General features: G+C 43.2%; 3 protein-coding genes across 5 annotated transcripts in view; 1 reads left to right on the top strand and 2 right to left on the bottom strand.

The window, feature by feature from the left end:
- The window catches only part of LOC139468286 (zinc finger MIZ domain-containing protein 1-like), a 412,922-nt gene extending 388,178 nt beyond the window's left edge, over positions 1–24,744 (bottom strand). For all 3 annotated transcript variants that reach the window (XM_071250157.1, XM_071250160.1, XM_071250161.1), the window contains exon 1: positions 24,656–24,744. The gene's annotated coding sequence lies outside the window, so the exon portion shown is untranslated. The remainder of the gene's footprint in view (positions 1–24,655) is intronic.
- Positions 17,934–21,983, bottom strand: LOC139467705 (uncharacterized). Its single transcript, XM_071249217.1, has one exon. The coding sequence runs from the start codon at positions 21,981–21,983 to the stop codon at positions 17,934–17,936; it is 4,050 nt and encodes a 1,349-aa protein (XP_071105318.1).
- On the top strand, positions 22,250–22,768 carry LOC139467704 (uncharacterized). Its single transcript, XM_071249216.1, has one exon. The coding sequence runs from the start codon at positions 22,250–22,252 to the stop codon at positions 22,766–22,768; it is 519 nt and encodes a 172-aa protein (XP_071105317.1).
- Positions 24,745–24,908: the final 164 nt, after the last annotated feature.

The following is a 24,908-nucleotide window of genomic DNA, read 5'->3' as shown; positions in this document are numbered from 1 at the left end:
ATACTCGACGACTTATAAGAGAAGAGAGTCATTACTACAGCCTGGCTGCATGTTATCGAAATTGCAATAGTTTGGCTAATAGGTTATACGTATCTACAGTTTTTTGGCTGACTTTTCTTCTGAGACATGACGTACAGCGGACTACATGCACAAATGTCAAGGAGCTGTTGCTATCCACACATTTGTTGTGATTTGGAACACTCGAAGATAAGTTATTTTAAAGGCTGATGTTTCAGAAACCTAAAAGGAGCACAATAAACCATGTAATTCATCACTGATATGTGGAGGATGTTTGTATTCAAATACATTTTAAATCAGATATTATATGAAGGTTAATATTTTGATAAGATTGAAATTTCATTTTTTAGTTATAATCTTCTTAAAAGCTGTTGAACTTTTACTAATCTTGCAAGTTGGAATCTGAGGCTAGTATTGAAAACCCACCCCATTACTTACTGCCCATGGGTGACATAGCAGCTGTGCAGAGTTGTCCCTCCTAGATGCCTGCAGGATCTGCTGGTTTGGGCTTCAAATCCCTTATTCCCCCCCGAGTATGTTGATAATAATAACAAACAAATATGTGTGCAGTTTAGTTTTGTTTGTTTGTTGTTTAACGCTGCACTCAGCAATACATTTGTGACCAGCTTGTGTTATTCCCTGACAAGCCGAATAGCGACTTGTGCCCCTCTCATGGCCATTTTTGCGACCAGGTTCCGTCTTAGCGCAAACGGGCATACCTAAAACAATTGTCAACTGGTTGCGTAATGGTTCACACACATTTCCCCATATATTATATATATTTCAGATGCAAAGCACATCTGGACATGCGGAAGTATACAGCATACCATATTCGACGTAATAAGTGCCCAGGGCACTCTTAAATTTAGAAATATGGGGCTCTTATTAGAATGTTATTTTGGTGAAAGAAAGTTGAAAGATAAATTTCGTGGTTTATGCTGCCAGCCTGAAATGCTAATGTACGACAGATATATTTTTCCAAAATTAAATGCCCATAATTAAGGGTGCATGTAACCAGGGGATCCGGAAAATTTAAAATCCCAATCGGACATTTACATTTATGCCACGCCCCCTTCAAACAGCGTGTTTTAGTACGACTTTTTACACACAAATTACAAGTTGTTACGTATTCATAATATGATGAATTATGAATTGTTTCAATTTAAATTGTTTAATTCACCGGACAATTAATAACAAATAATATCATTTTCGACATATATGGAAAACATACGTTTGTTTCGGTTATAATAACGATCTGTCAACGTAGTGAACGGTCTAATTAATATTCATGAGTCTGCTCAAGTGTACGCGTTGTAACATTTGGATCGAGACTATTATCCCATATTTGGTTATCACGTGACCTCACGGGAAAAGTTTGTTTTTTTAAGCTAAAGATTATTTAAAAACAAGACAGATAATATAATCATAAATCCTAAACTATCGTTGATAGCAATAGTTATTTGAATACTTTTTCATCTATACTTAATTATTGACCATAAACAAATTTGATATCGATCGTCACAGAAAGCAAAATGGCGGTCAATCAAGGTTCAATATACGACTAGCTACTGAAAACAATAAAATCTGCAAATCCTCGTTGTATGTCAACCAAGTGAAAGTCGTTAGCCATGACTTACAAAATGATCATTCAGACTTTGAGGGTTTGGCAGATCCGCTCGACTGATCTGCATCGGTCGACTAGCTGTCGTCACGCTTTCGCTTCTTGACTGAGGTTACGTATCGTAGCATTGTGAGGATAATGAGGTACATCGTTGATGCAAGGTATTTTTGTACAGTTGTAAACACATTTTACTCAAATTAACAAGATGTTCTCAGTAATAAATCCTCGATTAATCAGTGTCAACTCAGTTTATTGCCTATTACAGTGATTGACCGATTGGACTATCATTCTAGGTACGATGTATTTACAGCAATCAAAACAAACAAAGCTTGTCAGTGTAGATAATCTTCATTGTGTTACAAATGCAGACAGAAATTGCTCAGTCCTAACTGTTGATCATGTCCAATCAAATTTAAGAATGTCCGGACAATACTTTTTAAAATGTCCGGACAGAAAAATTTAAATGTCCGGTAAGCAATATTTTAGACCGGACATTTGAGATTCCCAATCGGACATGTCCGGCGCATATGACGGTTTCCGGACCCCTGCATGTAACACACGAGTGCGTATTATACGCGAATAAATAAGTCTTGTGTACATTGATCAATCGGAAGGGGTGCTAATTGGAATTGTTCACTAGCCAATATCTTAGCAAATGTCGCCATGGGCGCTTATTAGAGCGGGGCACATATTACGTCGAATATGGTAACTGCCTGGACTATAAGGAGGCAACACTACTACCTGTGCAACACAGTATTAATCGTCTCAAGGCAAACATCTACAAGTTTGAATACTGCTTCCAAACTGAAGCTGGGTGAAGTGCATGTAGTGCAGTGACTCACATAATGTTAAACATCATCGCTGAGCGTGACAGAGGCTTCCAGACATAAGTATGACACAAATATGTCACCAGGGATTTTCCAGTTTTCACACAAACTCAGCAAATAAGGAATACTGAAGCAACAAAATGGAAATCACGCAGTAGGACTTCCAACATGGCACAAGTTTGTAGAATATGTATTCTTGCATCTCACATTGATATCATTTTTTGGCATGTGTCCCCATGAAAATTGCAGGGCAGAATTGATCCCCAGGAACCGGTGCTTGTCCTGGGAGTCAGTGGGAATGACTCAAATGGTGACTGGGCTGTTTATGCACAATAGGTGAGGTGAGGTGAAATGGGTTTTTTGTCGCATCCAAGATTATTGCACTTTCATAACTGCGTATGTGTGTCTGCTTGTACTTGTCCGGGCTGATGCCGATTGTATAGCGCTAGCACACTGAGATATCATGCTGCAGTTTAACATAAATATCCCACTCAGACACAGTATACTGACTCCGAGCTGACCAGTCCTTGCTTTAGCTCCTTCGTGCTGAGTGCCAGCCAGGGTAATAATAAGTACCATCTTTTAACATCTTTTGGTAATGGACGCTCTACCACTTTATGCACAAGAGTGCCCTGATGGCATGAATTTGTTGCTGATGCTTTCAATCAGCGGCATGTCTGGTCCAGACTCAGGCCGCCATGTTATAGCTAGAATGTCACAGACTTTCACTCGTTCCCTCACTCACTGAAGCTGGACATTAGGGCTGAGACGAGTCCAAATTTACTACCCCTTTACCCACACCCCTATTACCCAACCCTACCCGGGTACCCACACCCCTATTACCCGACCCTACCTGGGTACCCACACCCCTATTACCCGACCCTACCCGGGTACCCGCTGTTAGTGTCAAGAGGAAGGTACAAAATGTCTGATTGGGAATATTTTGACAGTAGCCCCGGCAGACTGAATTAGATACATGTACATAACGATGTGGTCATGCATACACTGGAGTTTACTGAAGTTTTAGCTTTGTTCAAACACACATAAGTCAGAAGGAACATGTTCATAGTCATGAAGAAATGCGAACATTAGAGACTTAAAATTGTCGTGTAACCATGTAGTTATACAGTGATTTTTTTGTCATGAAATAATATATCATGTGACTAACCACGGGTCCGGGTAGTCATGTGGGTACCCGGGTCCTACTCAGGACCCATCCGACCCGGGTACCCGGGTACCTGAGTTGCCCGTCCCAGCTCTACTGGACATGTATTCAAACTGAACTTATTTACACAAGACTTATAACTTGGCATTACAACATTCACACTACCCCTTCTATGTCTTCATGTATGTTGAACTTCAATGTGTCTTTTGGAAACATCTACATATGACATTGTACCCGTGAAGATCTGGCTTAGATTATGTCTTCAGCAAACCATGCTTGCCATAAAAGGCAACTATGCGTAATTGTAAGAGGCGACTAACGGGATCGGGTGGTCAGGCTTGCTGACTTGGTTGATGCATGTCATCGATCCAATTGCGTGGATCGATGCTCATGATATCAATCACTGGATTGTCTGGTCCAGACTCGATATTTACAGACCGATATAGCTTGAATATTGCTGAGTGCGGTGTAAAACTAAAAAAACTAAAAAACAAAAAAACCAGATGACACTGATTGAGTCATACCTTAGATACAAAGAAGCAGATGCTGCAACTTTTGCCCTGCTACAGTCACAAACGCGTCATTAGATAATTACTTTTGGTTTAAATATTTTAACATGAATATGCCACTTTTTAAAAACAACAAACAGTTTTGTCATAAAATTACCAAATGATATGGTTTCAGGAAATGACTGTTTTTTATGAAGATATATTTTAAGTGGTGCAGAACATTTTTCCAGGGATGGTGTATCAATGAATCACACCTCTGTTTATAGCTCAATCATGCAATGATTCAGTGATCAATCTGCTGCACAAAACACTGATGACGATAGCACATCCTTGGTCAATTACTTTTTTCTGATATTGCACTTGATATCCTTCAGAGATGCTGCCATAGCACACATCTCTCACTTGAGGGCATTCAAGGCAGGGTCTGTCTAATTGCCTTCATCAGTTCTGGGAAGTCAGAGTTTGCAAGGGGTAGCCAGTAAACAGGCTTGATGACCTGCCTTTAATTGATAATCATTACGGACAAATTAGTAAGTTTTGTAGACATTCAATTATCTGTAACCATTTGGTCTAACAAGCATAAAAATGAATATACTGTATTTGCTGTCTTAAGTGACCTACTCCAGTAAGCACTCCTTGACCAACTTCAAGACCAAGCTGTAAGTAATTTCAAAAGCGTCTCCTACTAAGAGTGAAAATTTACATGACAGTCCGTATTTCCTTGAGTATATAACATATTCTTTTCATTAAAAAAAAAGGCAATATAGAAGGAGTAAATAATTGCTGAGGTATTATTAACAAAAAAATGGACGTTTGAACTAATATTTTTCTTCCAATTGGTTTTAAGTGCCCCTTTTTTGTGTCCAGGGCGCTTATTACAGTGAATACAGTATGTATACACCAAGTAAAAAGTTAAGCAACGCCCTTCTTAAGTTTCATGTTTTCCAAACCGACATGCATTGTTTAGTAATCCCTACACATGGCATTGACCTCACTTGGCTGGATGTCTGAAATACTACAGGTACCTGGTGAACTGACAGTACAAAGACACCTTATGTTCCACCAGATGGTCACCAGTACTGAGTCACATCAGGGTGCACAGGAGCAGAAGAGGCAAATAGAAGGGTAACTAATAGCTGTTGCACGGAACTGTTGCAGAAATTAGATAATCAATCATGGTTTCTGTATTTCAAGATGAGCATGGCATTTTCTAAAAACCAAATGTACTTCATCAGAAAATTAATACAGGGTATGAATTTTTAATATGGCTATTCTATATGGAATTATATAGCAAGTTATTCTTCATGTTTTTCCAGGTGAACACAATTCAAACATATGCATAATCAAGTGAGGGAGTTAGTTGGTTTATCACTGCTTTGAGACCGCCTCCGTGGTCTAGTGGTAGAGCATCCGCCTGTAGAGCGGAAGGTCTGGGGTTCAATGCCTAGAATCCTACCAAAAGACAGTAAAAGATGGTACTTGTTATTACCCTGGCTGGCGCTCGGCATTAAGGGGCTAAAACAAGGACTTGTCGGATCGGAGTCAGGATACTGTGTCACAGTGGGGTATTCATGTTAAACTGCGGCATGGTATCTCAGTGGGCTAGCACTATAAATTGGCATCAGTACAGAGCACACAGACACACACATGCATGTATGTCACTATATAAGAGCAATAATCTTGGAAGTGAAGTTAAACCCCAATTCACCACACCTATCACTGCTTTGAATAAACACGACGTGTCAGCTTAATGTGGGAGGAAAGTCTGACGTGATGCAGGTCTCAGACGTTTACATTTGTGTGAAACCCACGAGCAAGGTTATGGTGCTGACAGACCAAGAAACATTTGATTCGAACCAACAATCATAGGTTTCTTGTGTGTCCAAGGGACGCAACTCCGCACAGCAAATCACGGCACCTCAGATGACTGGACCAGACATGTCCCCTGTATAATCAAGTAAGCATTAACTTTAAAAGGATACCTCATGAGAGGATTAATATTATAAAACCAAAATTCTCCATAACTTTGTATGTACAAAGTAAATAATCAAATAACAGAGGCAATTTTGTTAATTGATAAACATTCAATTAGGAAACACCCAAATAACATCAGTATCCGATAAAAAATAATACATGTCTTTCATTTTAAAACATTTATAAATACCAAAGGCTCTTGTCTTCAAATCTAGCAACTTCAAACTACCCATACAATTTACTATGATCATGATGATTAAGTTCCTGATCTACACAAGCTAATATTTTGTCTTAAATGATTATTACCATGAAATAATACAAAACCTTATATTTTGTTTAAAAGAATACTAGCATGGAATATTTCACAAGCTTATATTTTGTTTAAACGAATACTACCATTGAATATTACACAAACTTATATTTTATCTAAACGAATACTACCATGGAACATTACACAAACTTATATTTTGTTTAATCAATACTACCATGGATTTTTAGAGACCATCAGTGCCATCCACTAGAAACAGACTGAGTAAAAGCCTCCTAGTACCTATTAAACACTATTGAAGATTTTACGTCAAAACTAATTTCTCCAACACTGCTACAAAGGGTAGAATAATAGATTGCTATCATCGAGATGAATTAATCATCATTTAGAAGCCAAGTTGGTATTGAAATTGACATATGATATACCTGCAAAGATCAAAAGTCAACAGATTCTATTCTTGTCAATTTCACAAAAGATTATCATCTATATCATATATTAAAAAAAAGCAATTTCTACAATGGTACCATAAACATGAAGAAAAAAATATTGCAGAATTCATTCTGTGGTCATTTCTGTGGAACGTGTGATATTGAGTTCAGTCAGTGTTTCATCACTGTCACACTGGTGTCTTCAACGTATCCGTCAAAAACAGAATTTAGCTTCGATTGCCAGAACTTAAGTACTGGAACACGCAAGCGCATATCCTACATTCAGATAGCTTGGAAGGTCTTAATGATTTCTTCTCTATCACCATGACTTTCAGCAATAGTAATTTCTGGAGGTGGTCTTGGCAAAAACATCATTTTTAGTCCTTTCCTTCTTTACACGAGCTAATGGAAAGAGCTAAACTCAAAATCAATTCGGCGGGTTCCTGAGAAACCCATCAACACAATGTCATCCGAGGACGCGATCTTCGTAAAGAAGCAGTATTTTAATCAACCGTTGACACTCTGCGCCATTTCTGAGTTTGTCTGTATGATATTAACTCGACCCCTGATTCTACTTTTTGGGTCGACATATCAAACATGGATATGGAGTGTGCAGGGATTAAGTATGCTGAACATGTTGGGGTATTTTTGTGTGCATTCAACAAGTCCTTTCACACACTCTGTAAAATGAGTTCAGCATTTTGACAGGGGATATGTCCGATGAATGTGTTAATTATAACATTTAAGAAATTTCTTTTTTTGGTAATAGGAAGCCTTGTAATATCTCTTCAGACCTGTCAATTACTTCTGAATTAAGAATTGCAAATTGCCACTCTTTGTGAAACAAAAATATTGTTTGAAGGTGAATGTCTATTTTTAATGCTTAATCATTGATGGAATAAAAATTTTGATGTGACTCGTCATTTTTGTTAAATATTCATGACTACTAACACACAAACGATGAAGCTGTGGGAACCGGTGACTGTTACATTCTTTCCATTTATCGCAATATCATGCTCATCACCAACATCATCAACTTTAACAACAACATCATCTTTATCACAACAATAACATCCTCATCAACAACAATATCATCCTTATCCTATCAGCAACAATATTATCCTTATCACCAACCATGTCATCCTTATCAGCAACAATTTCATCCTTATCACCTGCAATGTCATCCTTAACACCAACAATATCAGCCTTATTGCCAACAATATCATCCGTATCACCAACAATCTCATCCTTATCACCAGCAATATCATCCTTATCACCAGCAATATAATCCTTTTCACCAACAATATCAGCCTCATTGCCAACAATATCATCCGTATCACCAACAATCGCATCCTTATCACCAGCAATATCAGCCTTTTCACCTACAATATCATCCTTATCACCAACAACATCATCCTTATCACCAACATCATCCTTATCCACTGTCATCCTGAAACCATCAAGAAACTCCCCACCAATTCCCTGCCTTCCTGTCAAATAACCCATGTCATGCAATGTCACTTTCTACCCCGTGTTCAACATAAACATGTGCTTCCCCCATTGTCCTCAGAGCAAACACACAGTATATCACAATGGGATCAATACAGGCCATTTCTATGTTCTTCATCTCAACACTGTTATGAAAAGAAATTGATTTGACAGATCAATTAACCATAGGCTTGACAAGACTATAATTACATAACATCCAACCTCATTGTATCACTGGCCTGTGATCTTCAGCTACTGATGACCCCCAACAAAGACAAAAGGATGACACAAACAATAGAGGCATAATTAGACGTTGCCTTCTCAAAATCACTTTATTATTGTGATTAGAAATGTCTCATTACATAAAGACAACGTTCCACCACAGACTGTCCCTAGATGACCCTGGAGGATAGCATCAGTCATCCAGTGCATGATTCGGTTGATATGGTTCAGTAGGGAAACTTATAGTCCACAGAATAATGCTCTGGCACTGTAGCTCTCCTGGATATGTAGTCACCAGGCTGTCATGTCTGCCATTTTGAAAATCTCATTCCAAACTCTTGAACAAATTCAGAGGTCATCATTTGTTCGAACAAGCATGTCAAGGTTTTGCTTTATTAGTCGTGCAGACCCTGTCATGTCTGAGGAAGAACTTTTTACAGACCGTTGCTGCTGCTGCTGCCGACAGACAAGTGACAACCAGGGCTGAAATGATATGCTCACTTGACTTTGAATCAGGTGAGCTAAACAAAAACAGAATTACCGCACTGCTTCTGAAAAGGCACTTATGTTCAGCATGCATCCTGTGATTCCCAACTGTCACAGACACATCTGGCCATGAAGATCCGGGGTAGAAAAGGTCTTCAGCAACTCAGGCTTGCCGTAAAAGGCGACTAACGGGATCGGGTGGTCAGACTCGCTGACTTGGTTGATACATGTCATTGCATTCAAATTGCGTGGATCGATGCTCATGATGTCAATCACTGGTTTGTCTGGTCCGAACTTGATTATTTACAGACCGCCGTCATATAGCTGGAATATTGCTGAGTGTGGCGTTAAACAACAAACAAGCAAACAAAACAGACACATCTCCCAGATATATTGAGCATATGATTCTCAACTGTCATGGACAAATCCTCCTGATACTTTGACATTCTCACCATCATGGACACAGTGTTTAGTCTCTTTTACACATATCAGACTTGAAAGAACATGATTAAATCCTGGCATTATAGATGAAAGGACACCATTTTACATTCTTTTGTTTCTCTCCTCGCTGACAGACTTTGAGAATAAGCAAAGAAGATTTGACCAACAGATTATCTGTCCATGGTAAATGAGTGATTTACCTCATTCCAAAGGGACAAGAATAGTTTTATACGTGTATTTAAATCCCTTTCGCCAGGGCTATGGTCAAACTGTTCCCAATCGGATATTTTGGACCTATATCTCTTGAAACCAACATAGAGGGGTGGGTACCCGGGTAGTAAATTTGGGCTCGTCCCAGCCCTACTCAGTGATTGTTTTCTTATTGTTTGTCTGGTCCATATATAATTATTGACAGGTCACCATTAGCTAGGATATCATATTTTATCATATAATGGGTAGGTTTCTTGGCATAATAAAGCCAATGCGAAAAAAATTATATCCGTTGGGGTCATATGAGGATAGAGATGCAAATATGAAAGGTCAAGTAGGGACAGTTTCAGTCTTTACAAACAAACATGGCATTGCCCTTGTCATTCAGTGACCGAGTCAGAATTAACTATTAGAGATCTGGAGAAACAACGGGGATAATTGTTACCATTATCAAAACAAGTCTAAGATACTGAAAAATAAGTGTCAAACTGTGACGTAGCTAAGGCATTTCACAAGCTTTGGCAACGTTGGAGATATAAATTGCAAAACAATTTAGCAAGGATACTAGCGTAGTTGGATCAGTTTCCATACCTCTGCAGCTTGGAACCTTTTCCCGATATTCCCCAACAGTTGGATTTGGTTGAATTATGTACCAAATTGTCTCGTTTTGTTGCTGTGTGTACATCTGACTGCACTTTGTAACGTTATGACAGAACAGGCAGACTCTAAACAAACCTGATGTCTCATAGACTAGGGCTAGAGTAGCTTCCCCTACATAAAGGGCAGTTACTCTAGCAGACAGTCCAATGGATTGCCACAAAACGCAAGTAGAAACAGTTTGTGTGGAGAACTGTTGTCTTGCTACGCCACTGTATTAGAAACAGGTTTAAGTTCGAACTATATCGATTGTTGTCAGAATGACATTATATGATAAAGAGGTTACCACGCTTGTGTGTTATGTATTTAGCTCACCAAGGCTAGCTAAATACAATGTTTATTCCTAATACAGGATATTCACCATCCCCAAACACACTCGAGTGGTAACCTCTACAAATTAAACAAGCGTATAGTTGACCAAGTCATCTATATCCCCAGCCCATTTTAACACGTTATGGTCCCAAACCAGGTAACAGACCCAACATTTCTCTTAGCCCATGTCAAAATAGCTGCAATGGAAATTCTAAAATAAACATTTCTAAAACTCCTTAATATCAAATGGCACTAGTTCAGTATGTGCTTTATATATAGACATGCAATGTTTAGCAAGGAAATATTTAACAGTTTATTTGTTATACTCCTTAAGTGAACCAATCCTATATTAAAACTTAAATCCAACTTGTTGTCATGAAAACATAAACAATAAAAAATTCTAAAAGTGCTATATATCAAAAGGCACCAGTTCATTATGTGCCTGGTAGACATGCAAAGTTTTGTAAGAAAGTATTTAATGGTTTTTGAGTTACGCTCCGGAAACGAACACCACCCTTGTAGAACCTAGGTCCAACTTGTTGCCATGTAAACGTAAAAAATATAAATTGATAAAACTCCTAAATAGCAAAAGGCATCAGTTCAGTATGTGCCTAGTAGACATGCAAAGTTTTGTAAGAAAGTATTTAATGGTTTTTGAGTTATGCTCCGGAAACGAACACCACCCTTATAGAACCTAAGTCCAACTTGTTGCCATGTAAACGTAAAAAATAAAAATTTATAAAATTCCTAAATAGCGAAAGGCACCAGTTCAGCATGAGTCTGATAGACATGCAAAGTTTCGTAGAGAAACATTCAACGGTTTCTGAGTTATGCTCTGGAAACGATTTCGGGACGTACACATGTACGCACACACACGCACACACATACACACACACGCACACACGGACGGAACCCATTTCTATATCCCCCGCCAACTTCGTTGGTGCGGGGATAATTATAATGAACACTGAGTTTAATATAGAACCTTATTGGAAACACTCTTTAAGTGTGCCCTGACGTGCCTACAACATAACTTTACCATGCCATTATGATTTTAACTGTGCCCTTGGCACCCAAACACAAGAATTTCAAACCCTGGTCACACTAAATCTTTCCACTATCATGCATGATATTAACCTTTCACAGCCGCTCCCTACTTTGTTGACCCGTGAAGATTCTGGGTTAAAATAGGTTTTCAACAACCCATGCTTGCCGTAAAAGGTGACTATGCTTGTCGTTAAAGGCGACTAACGGGATAGGGTGGTCAGGCTCGCTGACTTGGTTGATGCATGTCATCAATCCCAATTGCGTGGATCGATGCTCATGATATAAGTCACTGGATTGTCTGATCCAGACTGGATTATTTACAGACCGCCGTCATATAGCTGGAATATAGCTGGAATATTGCTGAGTGGGGCATTAAACAAACCAACCAACCAACCAACCAACCCTACTGTGTTGGTCCATATTCATCTTCTCTACCTCATTCCCACAGAACTCCTAAAAAATTAGGTGTCAAGTCCCACTATGATGAAATTTACAAATTATCACAACATAGAATTGGTCTTCAGCAACTCATGCTTGTGTTAAGAGGGCACTGTTCTTGTCCTAGGAAGCGACTAACGGGATCGGGTGGTCAGACTTGCTGACTTGGTTGATGTATGTCATCGTATCCCACTTGCGTAGATAGAACCTTATATTGTCAATCACTGGATTGTCTGGTCCAGATTCAATTATTTACAGATCGCCGTCATGTAGCTGGAATAGTGATGAGTGCTGTGTTAATAAACAAACTCCATTTTTTGCCAAGTATTGCTCTAATGTTGCTTTTCATTATAAAACAATGCTACTTTTTGTCATAATAAAACATATTTATCTTTTGCCCTAATAAAACATCATCTTTTACCCTAAAAAAGAATGCCACACATTGAATAGATACTGTAAAATGCTACCTATAGCCCAAATAAATCAAAGCCAACTCCTCCTCTTATGAAACAATTCTACCGTTTGCTTTGATAAAACAATTACACCAACACAACCTCTTACCCAAAACCAAACAATGTCGCCTTTCGCCCTATGAAACAATTCTACCTTTAGTCTTTAAAAACAAAGCCAGCCCTAAAAAAGTGTTTGCCCTGCTACAAGACACCAATTTTCAATCCTATAAACATGATACGTAGCCACCTTTTATCAGCTATAAAGCCACCTTTAACTTTTGACATAATGCTATTGACTTTTTGCTGTAATGAAACGATGCCACCTTTTGCGCCAATAAAATCCTGTCACCTATTGCCCTAATAAAACATCACTACCGTTTGCCTCGTTTAAAATAATCCCACATTTTGCCCCATAAATATAATGCCACCTTTTGCCCAAATAAAATACTGCCATCAATTGTCCTAAACACTACATTTTGCATTTTCTAACAGTTGAGTGAGTGAGTGAGTATGGTTTTACGCCGCTTTTAGCAATATTCCAGCAATATCACGGCGGGGGACACCAGAAATGGGCTTCACACATTGTACCCATGTCGGGAATCGAACCCGGGTCTTCGGCGTGACGAGCGAACGCTTTAACCACTAGGCTACCCGACCGCCCTCTAACAGTTGAGCATGTTGATGTATGAAGAAACTTAACAGTAAAGATGTGTACATGCTGTCGCATCATTTTCAAAGTATCCTAAAATTCTTCTGGTTCATCCTTTCCAAGATCATCAGAAATTAGGGGCGATCGGTTAGCCTAGTGGTTAAAGTGTTCGCTCGTCACGCCGAAGACCCGGGTTCGATTCCCGACATGGGTACAATGTGGGAAGCCCATTTCTGGTGTCCCCCTCCGTGATATTGCTGGAATACATGTATTGCTAAAAGCGGCGTAAAACCATACTCACTCACTCACCCATCGGAAATTAACATTTATTTATTCTTGTTCTTACATTAACAGATATGAAAGAATTTCCCCACATAATCCTTTCAAGATTACTATCGTGTTTCATCTTTCTACACGATACTAGTAGTATCTACCATTTGCACTTCTCGAAATGGTAAATCAGACGGTGAAGATATCTGTTACTCTAATGGCTTATTATTGAAATATCCCATGAAACATTACCTTTTTACAGTGTATGTCAATGATATAAGCCTGTCACATATATTAATTTCATCTTCAGTGGTCCAGTGGTTTCAGATAAGAGATGCGAAATATGATTTCTGTAGGAAAAATGTAAATAATATATTGTCTTGGGTAAGGCACAAAATGTTGTGCTTCCGTTAATCCAATCGATCCCAACATTTTGTCGATAACCCCAAGGCTAAACTTTTTCATGTTACTCGGCTTGCATTTCATGTTATGAAACATTCTGGTCAGTAGGTGGGAATGAAAACAAAAAAAGCTTATTTGTTTCAAAATGGTACTACCCTCTGTGTGCAGTTAACAATCTGATCTAATTGGTCTTACAGTGTTCCTACTGGCTTTTGAAACTAAAAATTACCAGTCCCCCCTAATTTTGGCCAGTCCCAACTTTCAACAGATAAAAAAACGTATGAAAATTATTTGGTTTTAATTCTTGCAACATCATGTTCAGTGCAAAGATGTCATCTCTGAAGTTACTTAGTTAGATCTATATGCCATCCACACAAACGTCAGTCACAATTTTCTCTTCTTTTTTTTATATATTTCGAGACAAGTCACTACAAATGGATATTTAACCTAGAAATAAACACGGGGAAACCCTGATGGTAACAGACAAGCCGACTTAAATATCACCAATGTTTTGTTAAACAACAAAGATTTATAAGGTACGGTACTTTTTTTGCCGGTCCACAGGGACTGGCAGTCACATGAATTACAGGTCCAAGCCTAATTTTACTGGTAAAAAAATGGTAATAACCGGTAAATGGGAACGCTGGTCTTACAGTTTATCATATACACTTAGTTAGCATTTGGCAAAATAAAAAAGTTATGCTTTCCCCATCCACTCATTGAATTTCAATAGTGTCAGTTGATGATCCATAACCAATTTGTAAAAAACATATAGCCTTACATTTCTATTGATCTATCTATAGACCTATATCTATCAATAACACTGCCTGTGAAATTATAAGAAAAATATCATTCTTAATCATTTTATCTCCGGGAGGTAAAATAAAAACCTTCTTGTCTTGTGCGCCTAGTTTAAGCAAATCCATCTGATATCCAAGATAGATTTTGTATATGTCACCTATATAAAAACATATTTCAAAACCGATCTGCAGTTCAATATTTCGGTAACACAAACCTTCTGCGGAAGTATTACCAAAGTTGGTGCACATATTGTATAGTACACAGGGACCAACTTATATGATGGTCCGTTGGTCTGTAACCAGCAGAAATGGAAGCACACCTGCTCGAGACAATCTACTAGGTCAGCTGACAGCCTATGCTTATGTGTGAGTGAGTGTGGTTTTACACTGCTTTTAGCAATATTCCAGGAATATCACGGTGGGGGACACAAGAAATGGGCTTCACACATTGTACCCATGTTGGGATTCGAACCCGGGTATTCGGCGTGACGAGCGAACGCTTTAACCACTAGGCTACCCGACCGCCCCTCTTTGCTTATAAATATCTGTAGTAACTTATTGATAACCAACTAGAATTCATATGACATTCCACAGAAAGGCCAGGATAAATAATTTATCTGTTCATATTGCCATCTTGACATTCATTCACCAGATGGCCAGTACCGTATTCGACATAATAAGCGCCCAGGGCGCTCTCAAAATTAGAAATAGAGCCCCAGGGGGCTCTGATCAGAATATGATTTTGGTGAGAAAAATTAAACAGAGTTGAAAGATTGTAAATTTCGTAGTTTATGCTGACAGCCTGAAATGATACAAAGGAAAAGTATGTGCTTATCATATACGACAGATATATTTTCCAGAATTTAATTACCCATAATTAAGGGTGCATATAACACACGAGTGCGTATAAAACACAAAGAAATAAATCTTGTGTACATTGATCAATTGGAAGGGGTGCTAATTGGCATTGTTCACTAGCCAATATATTAGCAAATATCACCATTAGAGTAGGGTGCTTATTACGTCTAATACGGTATATGGTGTTTTCTAATGTCCACGCCACTGCTAACAGTAAATGAATCCTTTTTACGTGAGTTTTCTGCTTCTTACATACCATTGGGTCATAACAATACACTTTGCAATATTCATCTCAATTGTAAGGTCTTTATAAGGTATGGGGCTGTGGGGTAGCCTTGTGGTTAAAGCATTCGCTCGTCACGCCGAAAACCCGGGTTCGATTCCCGACATGGGTACATTGTGTGTAGCCCATTTCTGGTGTCCCCCGCCGTGATATTGCTGGAATATTGCTAAAAGCGGCGTAAAACCGTACTCACTCACTTTATAAGATATGGGGCTGTGGGGTAGCCTCGTGGTTACTGCCCTCGTTCGTCATGCCAAGAGCCCGGGTTCGATTTCCCACATGGGTACAATATGTGAAGCCCATTTCTAGTGTCCCCTGCCGTGATATTGCTGGCATATTGCCTAATGCGGTGTAAAATCATACTCACTCACGCACTTTATAAGATGCACAATATGATACATAAAAACTTGACACTTGGCATGCTTGGGAACATTCCTTCTTCGTTTGACAGCACAATAAAAAACATATTTTGTATATTTGAGCGAATTACTTAAAGGAGTGTTGATGTCTCTTGTACAAACTAGTAGAAAAAAAGGATTGATTTTTAAATCTCATTTTACCTTGCTTGTAACCCACATGGTACAATAACTGTATCATAGGACAGGGTATAACAATGCATAAAACTGGTGGGGCAGGGGAAAAAATATATTCCTTGAAGATATTTTATCTGTTTGTTTTGTTTTGCGCCACTGTCAGCAATATTCCAACAATATCAGCAGCCTGTAATAATTGAGTTTTGGACAAGCCAAACCAGTGAATTGATATTATGAGCAACATCCAACGCCAAATTCATCAAGCCTGACCATCCAATCCATAAGGTGGCCTCTTACGGCAAGTATAGGTTACTGGAACCAATTCTAATCCGCAGTCCCCACGGGGTTGAAGACATTAGATAAATGTCTGTCTAAGTTGGGTATGGAAGACATAGAAGCTATCTGGACAGCAAGCTCTGACATTTTTATCAGAGGGTTTCTGAGCCGTTGCCCTCCAGGAAAGGGGTCAATCTGCAGCAATTTTACAGATAACGATTACTAGTTTGTCCCTTTACTATTGTGAAACAAATTATGACTTAATAGACAGAAATACATCAGGACTGGTATTAAGTGTCCCTGTAAAGTAGGGGCGGAACTACATAGAAGATCCATTTGGACACATCAAATTTCTCAGCGTCAATATGTTATCCACTATATTTCTACAGTGAGTAAGTGGTGAATTTTAGTGTAATTATCTCCAAACGCTGGGTAAATGGACAGTGATGGGAGACACTGACTGGGATGCATGCGGCTCTCGCTGAATGAATGTTGTTTTACGCCACAGAAATATTCCAGCTATACCATGTAACCTATATATATAAACATGTCCATATATAATCAAGTCTACATATAATCAAGTCTACATATAATCAGCCTACATATAATGACATGTCCATATATAATCAAGTCTACATATAATCAAATCTGCGGTACATATAATCAGCCTATACATAATGATATGTCTACATATAATCAAGTCTTTATAAAGGTAGAATAGGTCTTCAGCAACCCATACTTGCCGTAAAAGGTGACTATGCCTGTCGTAAAAGGGGACTAACGGGATCGGGTGGTAAGGCTCACTGACTTGGTTGATGCATGTCATCGATCTCAATTGCGTGGATCGATGCTCATGATATTAATCACTGTATTGTCTGGTCCAGACTAGATTATTTACAGACCGCCGTCACACAGCTGGAATATTGCTGAGTGCAGCGTTAAACAACAAACCAACCAACCAACCACCAAAAAACTTTATAAAATCAAGTCTACATATAATCAAGTCTACATATAATCAAGTCTATATATAATCAAGTCAAGTACAGGAAAACAAGTAGTGTCAGCATGATCACAATGTCGGAAGTTGGACAAGACTGGGGTACGCTGGACCTTAACAAGGAATCAACATGGCAGTTGATAAATAAATCTCTTAAACTATTGCCAAATCCATGGTATAGTGGATATTATCATACCTCCATGTCAGAATGATGAGATCTGATTGGTCCACATGATCTTGATAAAATACTGTGTATCCCAACTTGGATGGGAATAAATTCCTCAGCAGAGAATAAATCTCTTTTACCCTGCCACAAGCAACACAGGCTGCACATGGATTTCTGCGAGTGGGGGAGCAGATAGGGTGGATGGGGTAGATATGGAGAGTGGGGGAGCAGATAGGGTGGATGGGGTAGATATGGAGAGTGGGGGAGCAGATAGGGTGGATGGGGTAGATATGGAGAGTGGGGGAGCAGATAGGGTGGATGGGGTAGATATGGAGAGTGGGGGAGCAGATGGGGTAGATGGGGTCGATATGGAGAGTGGGAGAGCAGATGGGGTGGATGGGGTAGATATGGAGAGTGGGGGAGCAGATGGGGTGGATGGGGTAGATATGGAGAGTGGGGGAGCAGATAGGGTGGATGGGGTAGATATGGAGAGTGGGGGAGCAGATAGGGTGGATGGGGTAGATATGGAGAGTGGGGGAGCAGATGGGGTAGATGGGGTCGATATGGAGAGTGGGAGAGCAGATGGGGTGGATGGGGTAGATATGGAGAGTGGAGGAGCAGATGGGGTGGATGGGGTAGATATGGAGAGTGGGGGAGCAGATGGGGTGGATGGGGTAGATATGGAGAGTGGGGGAGCAGATGGGGTAGATGGGGTAGATATGGAGAGTTGGGGAGCAGATGGAGAGTGGGTGGATATAGGGAGTGTGTACAGATGGGGAGTGGGGGTGCAGATGGGGAGTGGTGTGGATATGGGGAGTGGGTGCGCAGATGGGGAGTGGGGGTGCAGACGGGGAGTGGGTGTGCAGATGTGGAGTGGGGGTGCAGATGGGGAGTGGGGGTGCAGAGTGAGAGTGGGTGTGCAGATAGGGAGTGGGGGTGCAGATGGGGAGTGGGGGTGGATATGGGGAGTGGGGGTGCAGATGGGGTGTGGGGGGCAGATAGGGAGTGGGGTGCAGATGGGGTGTGGGGGTGCAGATAGGGAGTGGGGTGCAGATGGGGAGTGGGGGTGGATATGGGGAGTGGGGTTGCAGATGGGAAGTGGGGTTGCAGATGGGGAGTGGGGGTGCAGATGGGGAGTGGGGGTGCAGATGGGGAGTGGGTGTGCAGATGTGGAGTGGGGGTGCAGATGGGGAGTGTGTGTGCAGAGTGAGAGTGGGTGTGCAGATAGGGAGTGGGGGTGCAGATGGGGTGTGGGGGGGGCAGATAGGGAGTGGGGTGCAGATGGGGTGTGGGGGTGCAGATAGGGAGTGGGGTGCAGATGGGGAGTGGGGGTGGATATGGGGAGTGGGGTTGCAGATGGGAAGTGGGGTTGCAGATGGGGAGTGGGGGTGCAGATGGGGAGTGGGGGTGCAGACGGGGAGTGGGTGTGCAAATGGGGTAAGGGGGTGCAGATTGGGTGTGGGGGTGCAGATAGGGAGTGGGGTGCAGATGGGGAGTGGGGGTGGATATGGGGAGTGGGGTTGCAGATGGGAAGTGGGGTTGCAGATGGGGAGTGGGGGTGCAGATGGGGAGTGGGGGTGCAGACGGGGAGTGGGTGTGCAAATGGGGTAAGGGGGTGCAGATAGGGAGTGGGGGTGCTGATGGGGAGTGGGGGTGCAGATGGGGAGTGGGTGTGCAGAGTGGGAGTGGGGGTGCCGATGGAGAGTGGGGGTCCAGAGTGGGAGTGGGGGTGCAGATGGGGAGTGGGTGTGCAGATTGGGAGTGGGGGTGCAGATGGGGTGTGGGGGTGCAGATGGGGTGTGGGGGTGCAGATAGGGAGTGGGTGTGCAGATGGGGTGTTGGTGTGCAGTGTGGGAGTGGGTGTGCAGAGTGGGAGTGGGGGTGCAGATGGGGAGTGGGGGTGCAGACGGGGAGTAGGGTGGACATGAGGAATGGGGTGGATATGAGGAGTGGGGGTGCAGATGGGAAGTTGGGGTGCAGATGGGGAGTGGGGGTGCAGATGGGAAGTTGGGGTGCAGATGGGGAGTGGGCGTGCAGACGTGGGAGTGGGGGAGCAGATGGGGTGGATGGGGTAGATATGGAGAGTGGGGGAGCAGATGGGGTAGATGGGGTAGATATGGAGAGTTGGGGAGCAGATGGAGAGTGGGTGGATATAGGGAGTGTGTACAGATGGGGAGTGGGGGTGCAGATGGGGAGTGGTGTGGATATGGGGAGTGGGTGCGCAGATGGGGAGTGGGGGTGCAGACGGGGAGTGGGTGTGCAGATGTGGAGTGGGGGTGCAGATGGGGAGTGGGGGTGCAGAGTGAGAGTGGGTGTGCAGATAGGGAGTGGGGGTGCAGATGGGCAGTGGGGGTGCAGATGGGGAGTGGGGGTGCAGATGGGGTGTGGGGGGCAGATAGGGAGTGGGGTGCAGATGGGGTGTGGGGGTGCAGATAGGGAGTGGGGTGCAGATGGGGAGTGGGGGTGGATATGGGGAGTGGGGTTGCAGATGGGAAGTGGGGTTGCAGATGGGGAGTGGGGGTGCAGATGGGGAGTGGGGGTGCAGACGGGGAGTAGGGTGGACATGAGGAATGGGGTGCAGATGGGGTGTGGGGGTGCAGATAGGGAGTGGGGTGCAGATGGGGAGTGGGGGTGGATATGGGGAGTGGGGTTGCAGATGGGAAGTGGGGTTGCAGATGGGGAGTGGGGGTGCAGATGGGGAGTGGGGGTGCAGACGGGGAGTAGGGTGGACATGAGGAATGGGGTGGATATGAGGAGTGGGGGTGCAGATGGGAAGTTGGGGTGCAGATGGGGAGTGGGGGTGCAGATGGGAAGTTGGGGTGCAGATGGGGAGTGGGCGTGCAGATGGGGAGTGGGGGTGGATATGGGGAGTGGGGGTGCAGATGGGGTGTGGGGGGGGCAGATAGGGAGTGGGGTGCAGATGGGGTGTGGGGGTGCAGATAGGGAGTGGGGTGCAGATGGGGAGTGGGGGTGGATATGGGGAGTGGGGTTGCAGATGGGAAGTGGGGTTGCAGATGGGGAGTGGGGGTGCAGATGGGGAGTGGGGGTGCAGACGGGGAGTGGGTGTGCAAATGGGGTAAGGGGGTGCAGATTGGGTGTGGGGGTGCAGATAGGGAGTGGGGTGCAGATGGGGAGTGGGGGTGGATATGGGGAGTGGGGTTGCAGATGGGAAGTGGGGTTGCAGATGGGGAGTGGGGGTGCAGATGGGGAGTGGGGGTGCAGACGGGGAGTGGGTGTGCAAATGGGGTAAGGGGGTGCAGATAGGGAGTGGGGGTGCTGATGGGGAGTGGGGGTGCAGATGGGGAGTGGGTGTGCAGAGTGGGAGTGGGGGTGCCGATGGGGAGTGGGGGTCCAGAGTGGGAGTGGGGGTGCAGATGGGGAGTGGGTGTGCAGATTGGGAGTGGGGGTGCAGATGGGGTGTGGGGGTGCAGATGGGGTGTGGGGGTGCAGATAGGGAGTGGGTGTGCAGATGGGGTGTTGGTGTGCAGTGTGGGAGTGGGTGTGCAGAGTGGGAGTGGGGGTGCAGATGGGGAGTGGGGGTGCAGACGGGGAGTAGGGTGGACATGAGGAATGGGGTGGATATGAGGAGTGGGGGTGCAGATGGGAAGTTGGGGTGCAGATGGGGAGTGGGGGTGCAGATGGGAAGTTGGGGTGCAGATGGGGAGTGGGCGTGCAGACGTGGGAGTGGGGGTGCAGATGGGGAGTGACCATGGGTGTGCAGACGGGAAGTTGGGGTGCAGATGGGGAGTGGGGGTGCAGATGGGGTGTGGGGGTGCAGATGGGGAGTGACCATGGGTGTGCAGATGGGAAGTTGGGGTGCAGATGGGGAGTGGGGGTGCAGATGGGGAGTGGGGGTGCAGATGGGGAGTGAGGGTGCAGATGGGGAGTTGGGGTTCAGAATGGGAGTGGGATGGATATGAGGAGTGGGGGTGCAGATGGGGAGTGGGGGTGCAGACGGGGAGTAGGGTGGACATGAGGAATGGGGTGGATATGAGGAGTGGGGGTGCAGATGGGGAGCGGGGGCGCAGATGGGGAGTGGGGGTGCAGAATGGGAGTGGCCATCGGGGTGCAGATGGGGAGTGAGGGTGCAGATGGGGAGTTGGGGTTCAGAATGGGAGTGGGGTGGATATGAGGAGTGGGGGTGCAGATGGGGAGTTGGGGTGCAGACGGGGAGTAGGGTGGACATGAGGAATGGGGTGCAGATGGGAAGTTGGGGTGCAGATGGGGAGTGGGGGCGCAGATGGGGAGTGGGGGTGCAGAATGGGAGTGGCCATCGGGGTGCAGATGGGGAGTGAGGGTGCAGATGGGGAGTTGGGGTTCAGAATGGGAGTGGGGTGGATATGAGGAGTGGGGGTGCAGATGGGGAGTGGGGGTGCAGATGGGGAGTGGGGGTGCAGACGGGGGGTAGGGTGGACATGAGGAATGGGGTGGATATGAGGAGTGGGGGTGCAGATGGGGAGTGGGGAGCAGATGGGTGTGGGGTGGATATGGGGAGCAGGGGTGCAGATGGGGTGTGGGGTGGATATGGGGAGCAGGGGTGCAGATGGGGAGTGGGGGTGCAGTTGGGGAGTGGGGGTGCAGATGGGGAGTGGGGGTGCAGATGGTGAGTGGGGTGGATATGAGGAGCAGGGTGGATATGAGGTGTGGGGTGCAGATGGGGAGTGGGGAGCAGATGGGTGTGGGGTGGATATGGGGAGCAGGGGTGCAGGTGGGGTGTGGGGTGGATATGGGGAGCAGGGGTGCAGATGGGGTGTGGGGAGCAGATGGGGAGTGGGAGTGCAGATGGGTGTGGGGTGGATATGGGGAGTGGGGGTGCAGATGGGAAGTGGAGATGGAGATGGGGAACGAGGGTGGATATGGGGAGTGGGGCAGGAGATAGGGTATGTTTGTGTGTGGATATGGGGAGTGGGGAAGGAGATGGGGTGTTGGGGAGCAGATTTGGGAGGGGGGGGAAAGGAGTTGGAGAAGTAAGAAGCACTTGGGATGCTATCCTTTCACAGGATGGTGCTCTTTGGGAAATCTGTAATGGAGTCACACCTGCAGATTGGCAACACTGCACGTGCACCACCTACAGGTGGCGCTATGCATCAAGTAGAACGCAGCAGCAATCATTGTGCAGGTGTGTGTGGACACAGAGCCCGTACACACATACAGCAGCTGGGAAAGGAACAGCTGTAATTGTACATGGGACGAGTACTGCCAATTAAAACTGGATTGTGATTTCTTAAACCTTGTTAAGACATGCATATTATTTTTTTAATTGCTTTTCATACAACTGGTTCAGCAAGATCCTATTGATACACGATATTACCTATGGCATTGTTACTATTTTTACTCTGCTGGATGATGTTCAGGGAACAAAACCTATATATTGGCTAATATGTGACTCCTTTAAAGGAGTGTTCCCTTATTTTATTTCCATCGTATACGTACAACAGTAGTCTGTCTTACAGACCCTGATACAAATATATCAACTACAGCCCATGCAAGTCTATAATGTTTGGCAAGTCTAGAATACTGCAGTATCAGTATCTGAAAATGAAGAGAATCACTGGGCTCCCTTTTTATCATATTTTTATTAAGATAACTGAACAACTGTTTTTTCTGTACGATATGTTCATTTCAGAGACTATATATTTGTCTAGTACAACAGTTATGATTAACTTAAATATTTATAGAGCACTTTGCCATTCCGGACACTGTTTATTCAGAAACCTCACCTTTACTGTTGGGAATACTTACATTTCTACAAAGTGACATTACTTCATAGCCCTGATTCATTATTCCGGAAAAGAGTTAATCTGGACATTTTTTGGTGGATGGCAACTGTCCAGATTAACAGGGTTTCACTGTTATGTGGTGGACACCATGTTGCACCACTGAATCTTTCGGTTTTACTGATGAAATCTTGATGTAAATATTGCAAGTAATTTGCATAAGGTTATGGATTTGTGAATCTTGAATTGTCTCTTCAAAATTGATTAACCTTTTACAATACTGATATGGAACAAAACATGTTAAGCTCCTCGAATCTATAACAAAGCTTCAAATAAGGAATATACATACATGTGTTAAGGGTTATAGAATACATTTAAGGAACACATTGTTTTTCCATTTTTTTTTACATTTTTTTGTACACAATAGCATCTTTTGATACAGAATACCAATGAGGTGATATTTGAATTTTTTTATAACATTAAGTGAAAAGATATATTAAATTATCAAAAGATGTAATTTTAAAAAAACAAAAAAACATGTGAGTAGATATATACATAACAAATATTTTTTTAGCTAATATCCTCCCCAAATCCACAGCATATATACATCAGTTTTATATCGCCGGTGTGTACCGCTCATATCATGAGTAACGCTCAGACGACGCAGATGGGCAGGAAAGGTTTATCGTGTTTATGTTTTTAACAAGCCAGGCGTGAAGTCCCACGTGCGCATCTATTTTGAGAGTCTATCAGCACCGATTGCAAGAAGACAGCTGTCAGCCGGGGCAAATGTTTGCGTTAGATTTTTTTCAATGCACAGAGAACAAAGATTACAACTCATAACAAAACAAACGACTTGAAAAATTAAAATCCTGTCAAAACTGCAATTAACAATGACTGATCTGCAATCGACACCTAAGACATTATTATGTAAATAGCAGTGACGCGCTAAAGCTCTTGCGGCGTTGTCACGTTCTAAATGTGCTTTCTTTCAAAACGTAATGATCAGTGATATTGTGTTGAATTGACACCGATTTGTGCATGCTTAGTCGCCCAACTCTAGACTTAAGCGCCAGTGACAACTCAATTGCACTATCAACTTACAGAAACGGAAAAGACGTGTATATAAATATCTACTTACTGTTTTGATAATATCACGCTACTATTTGCACGCTTCTTCAGAAATTTCACAGAATTTCTTGATTGCCGCCGAATGTGTCTTTCGGCTTGGAGTGATCCCTCACGCCGATTGACCCAATAATCACCACCGTAACTAATTGATACCGCACGCTGCCTAACAGATACGTTGATTGGCTTAGATAGCCCCTTACGCATAAGCTGATTGGATAACAGTATTAGACTATATTTAGCTTGTGTGACATGAGGCGGTATTG

Source organism: Haliotis cracherodii, unplaced genomic scaffold (genome assembly GCF_022045235.1).
Source record: "Haliotis cracherodii isolate W230 unplaced genomic scaffold, xgHalCrac1.p SCAF_2, whole genome shotgun sequence".
In the NCBI taxonomy this organism is placed as follows: Eukaryota; Metazoa; Mollusca; class Gastropoda; order Lepetellida; family Haliotidae; genus Haliotis; species Haliotis cracherodii.
This window is presented reverse-complemented; position numbering and strand designations above follow the sequence as displayed.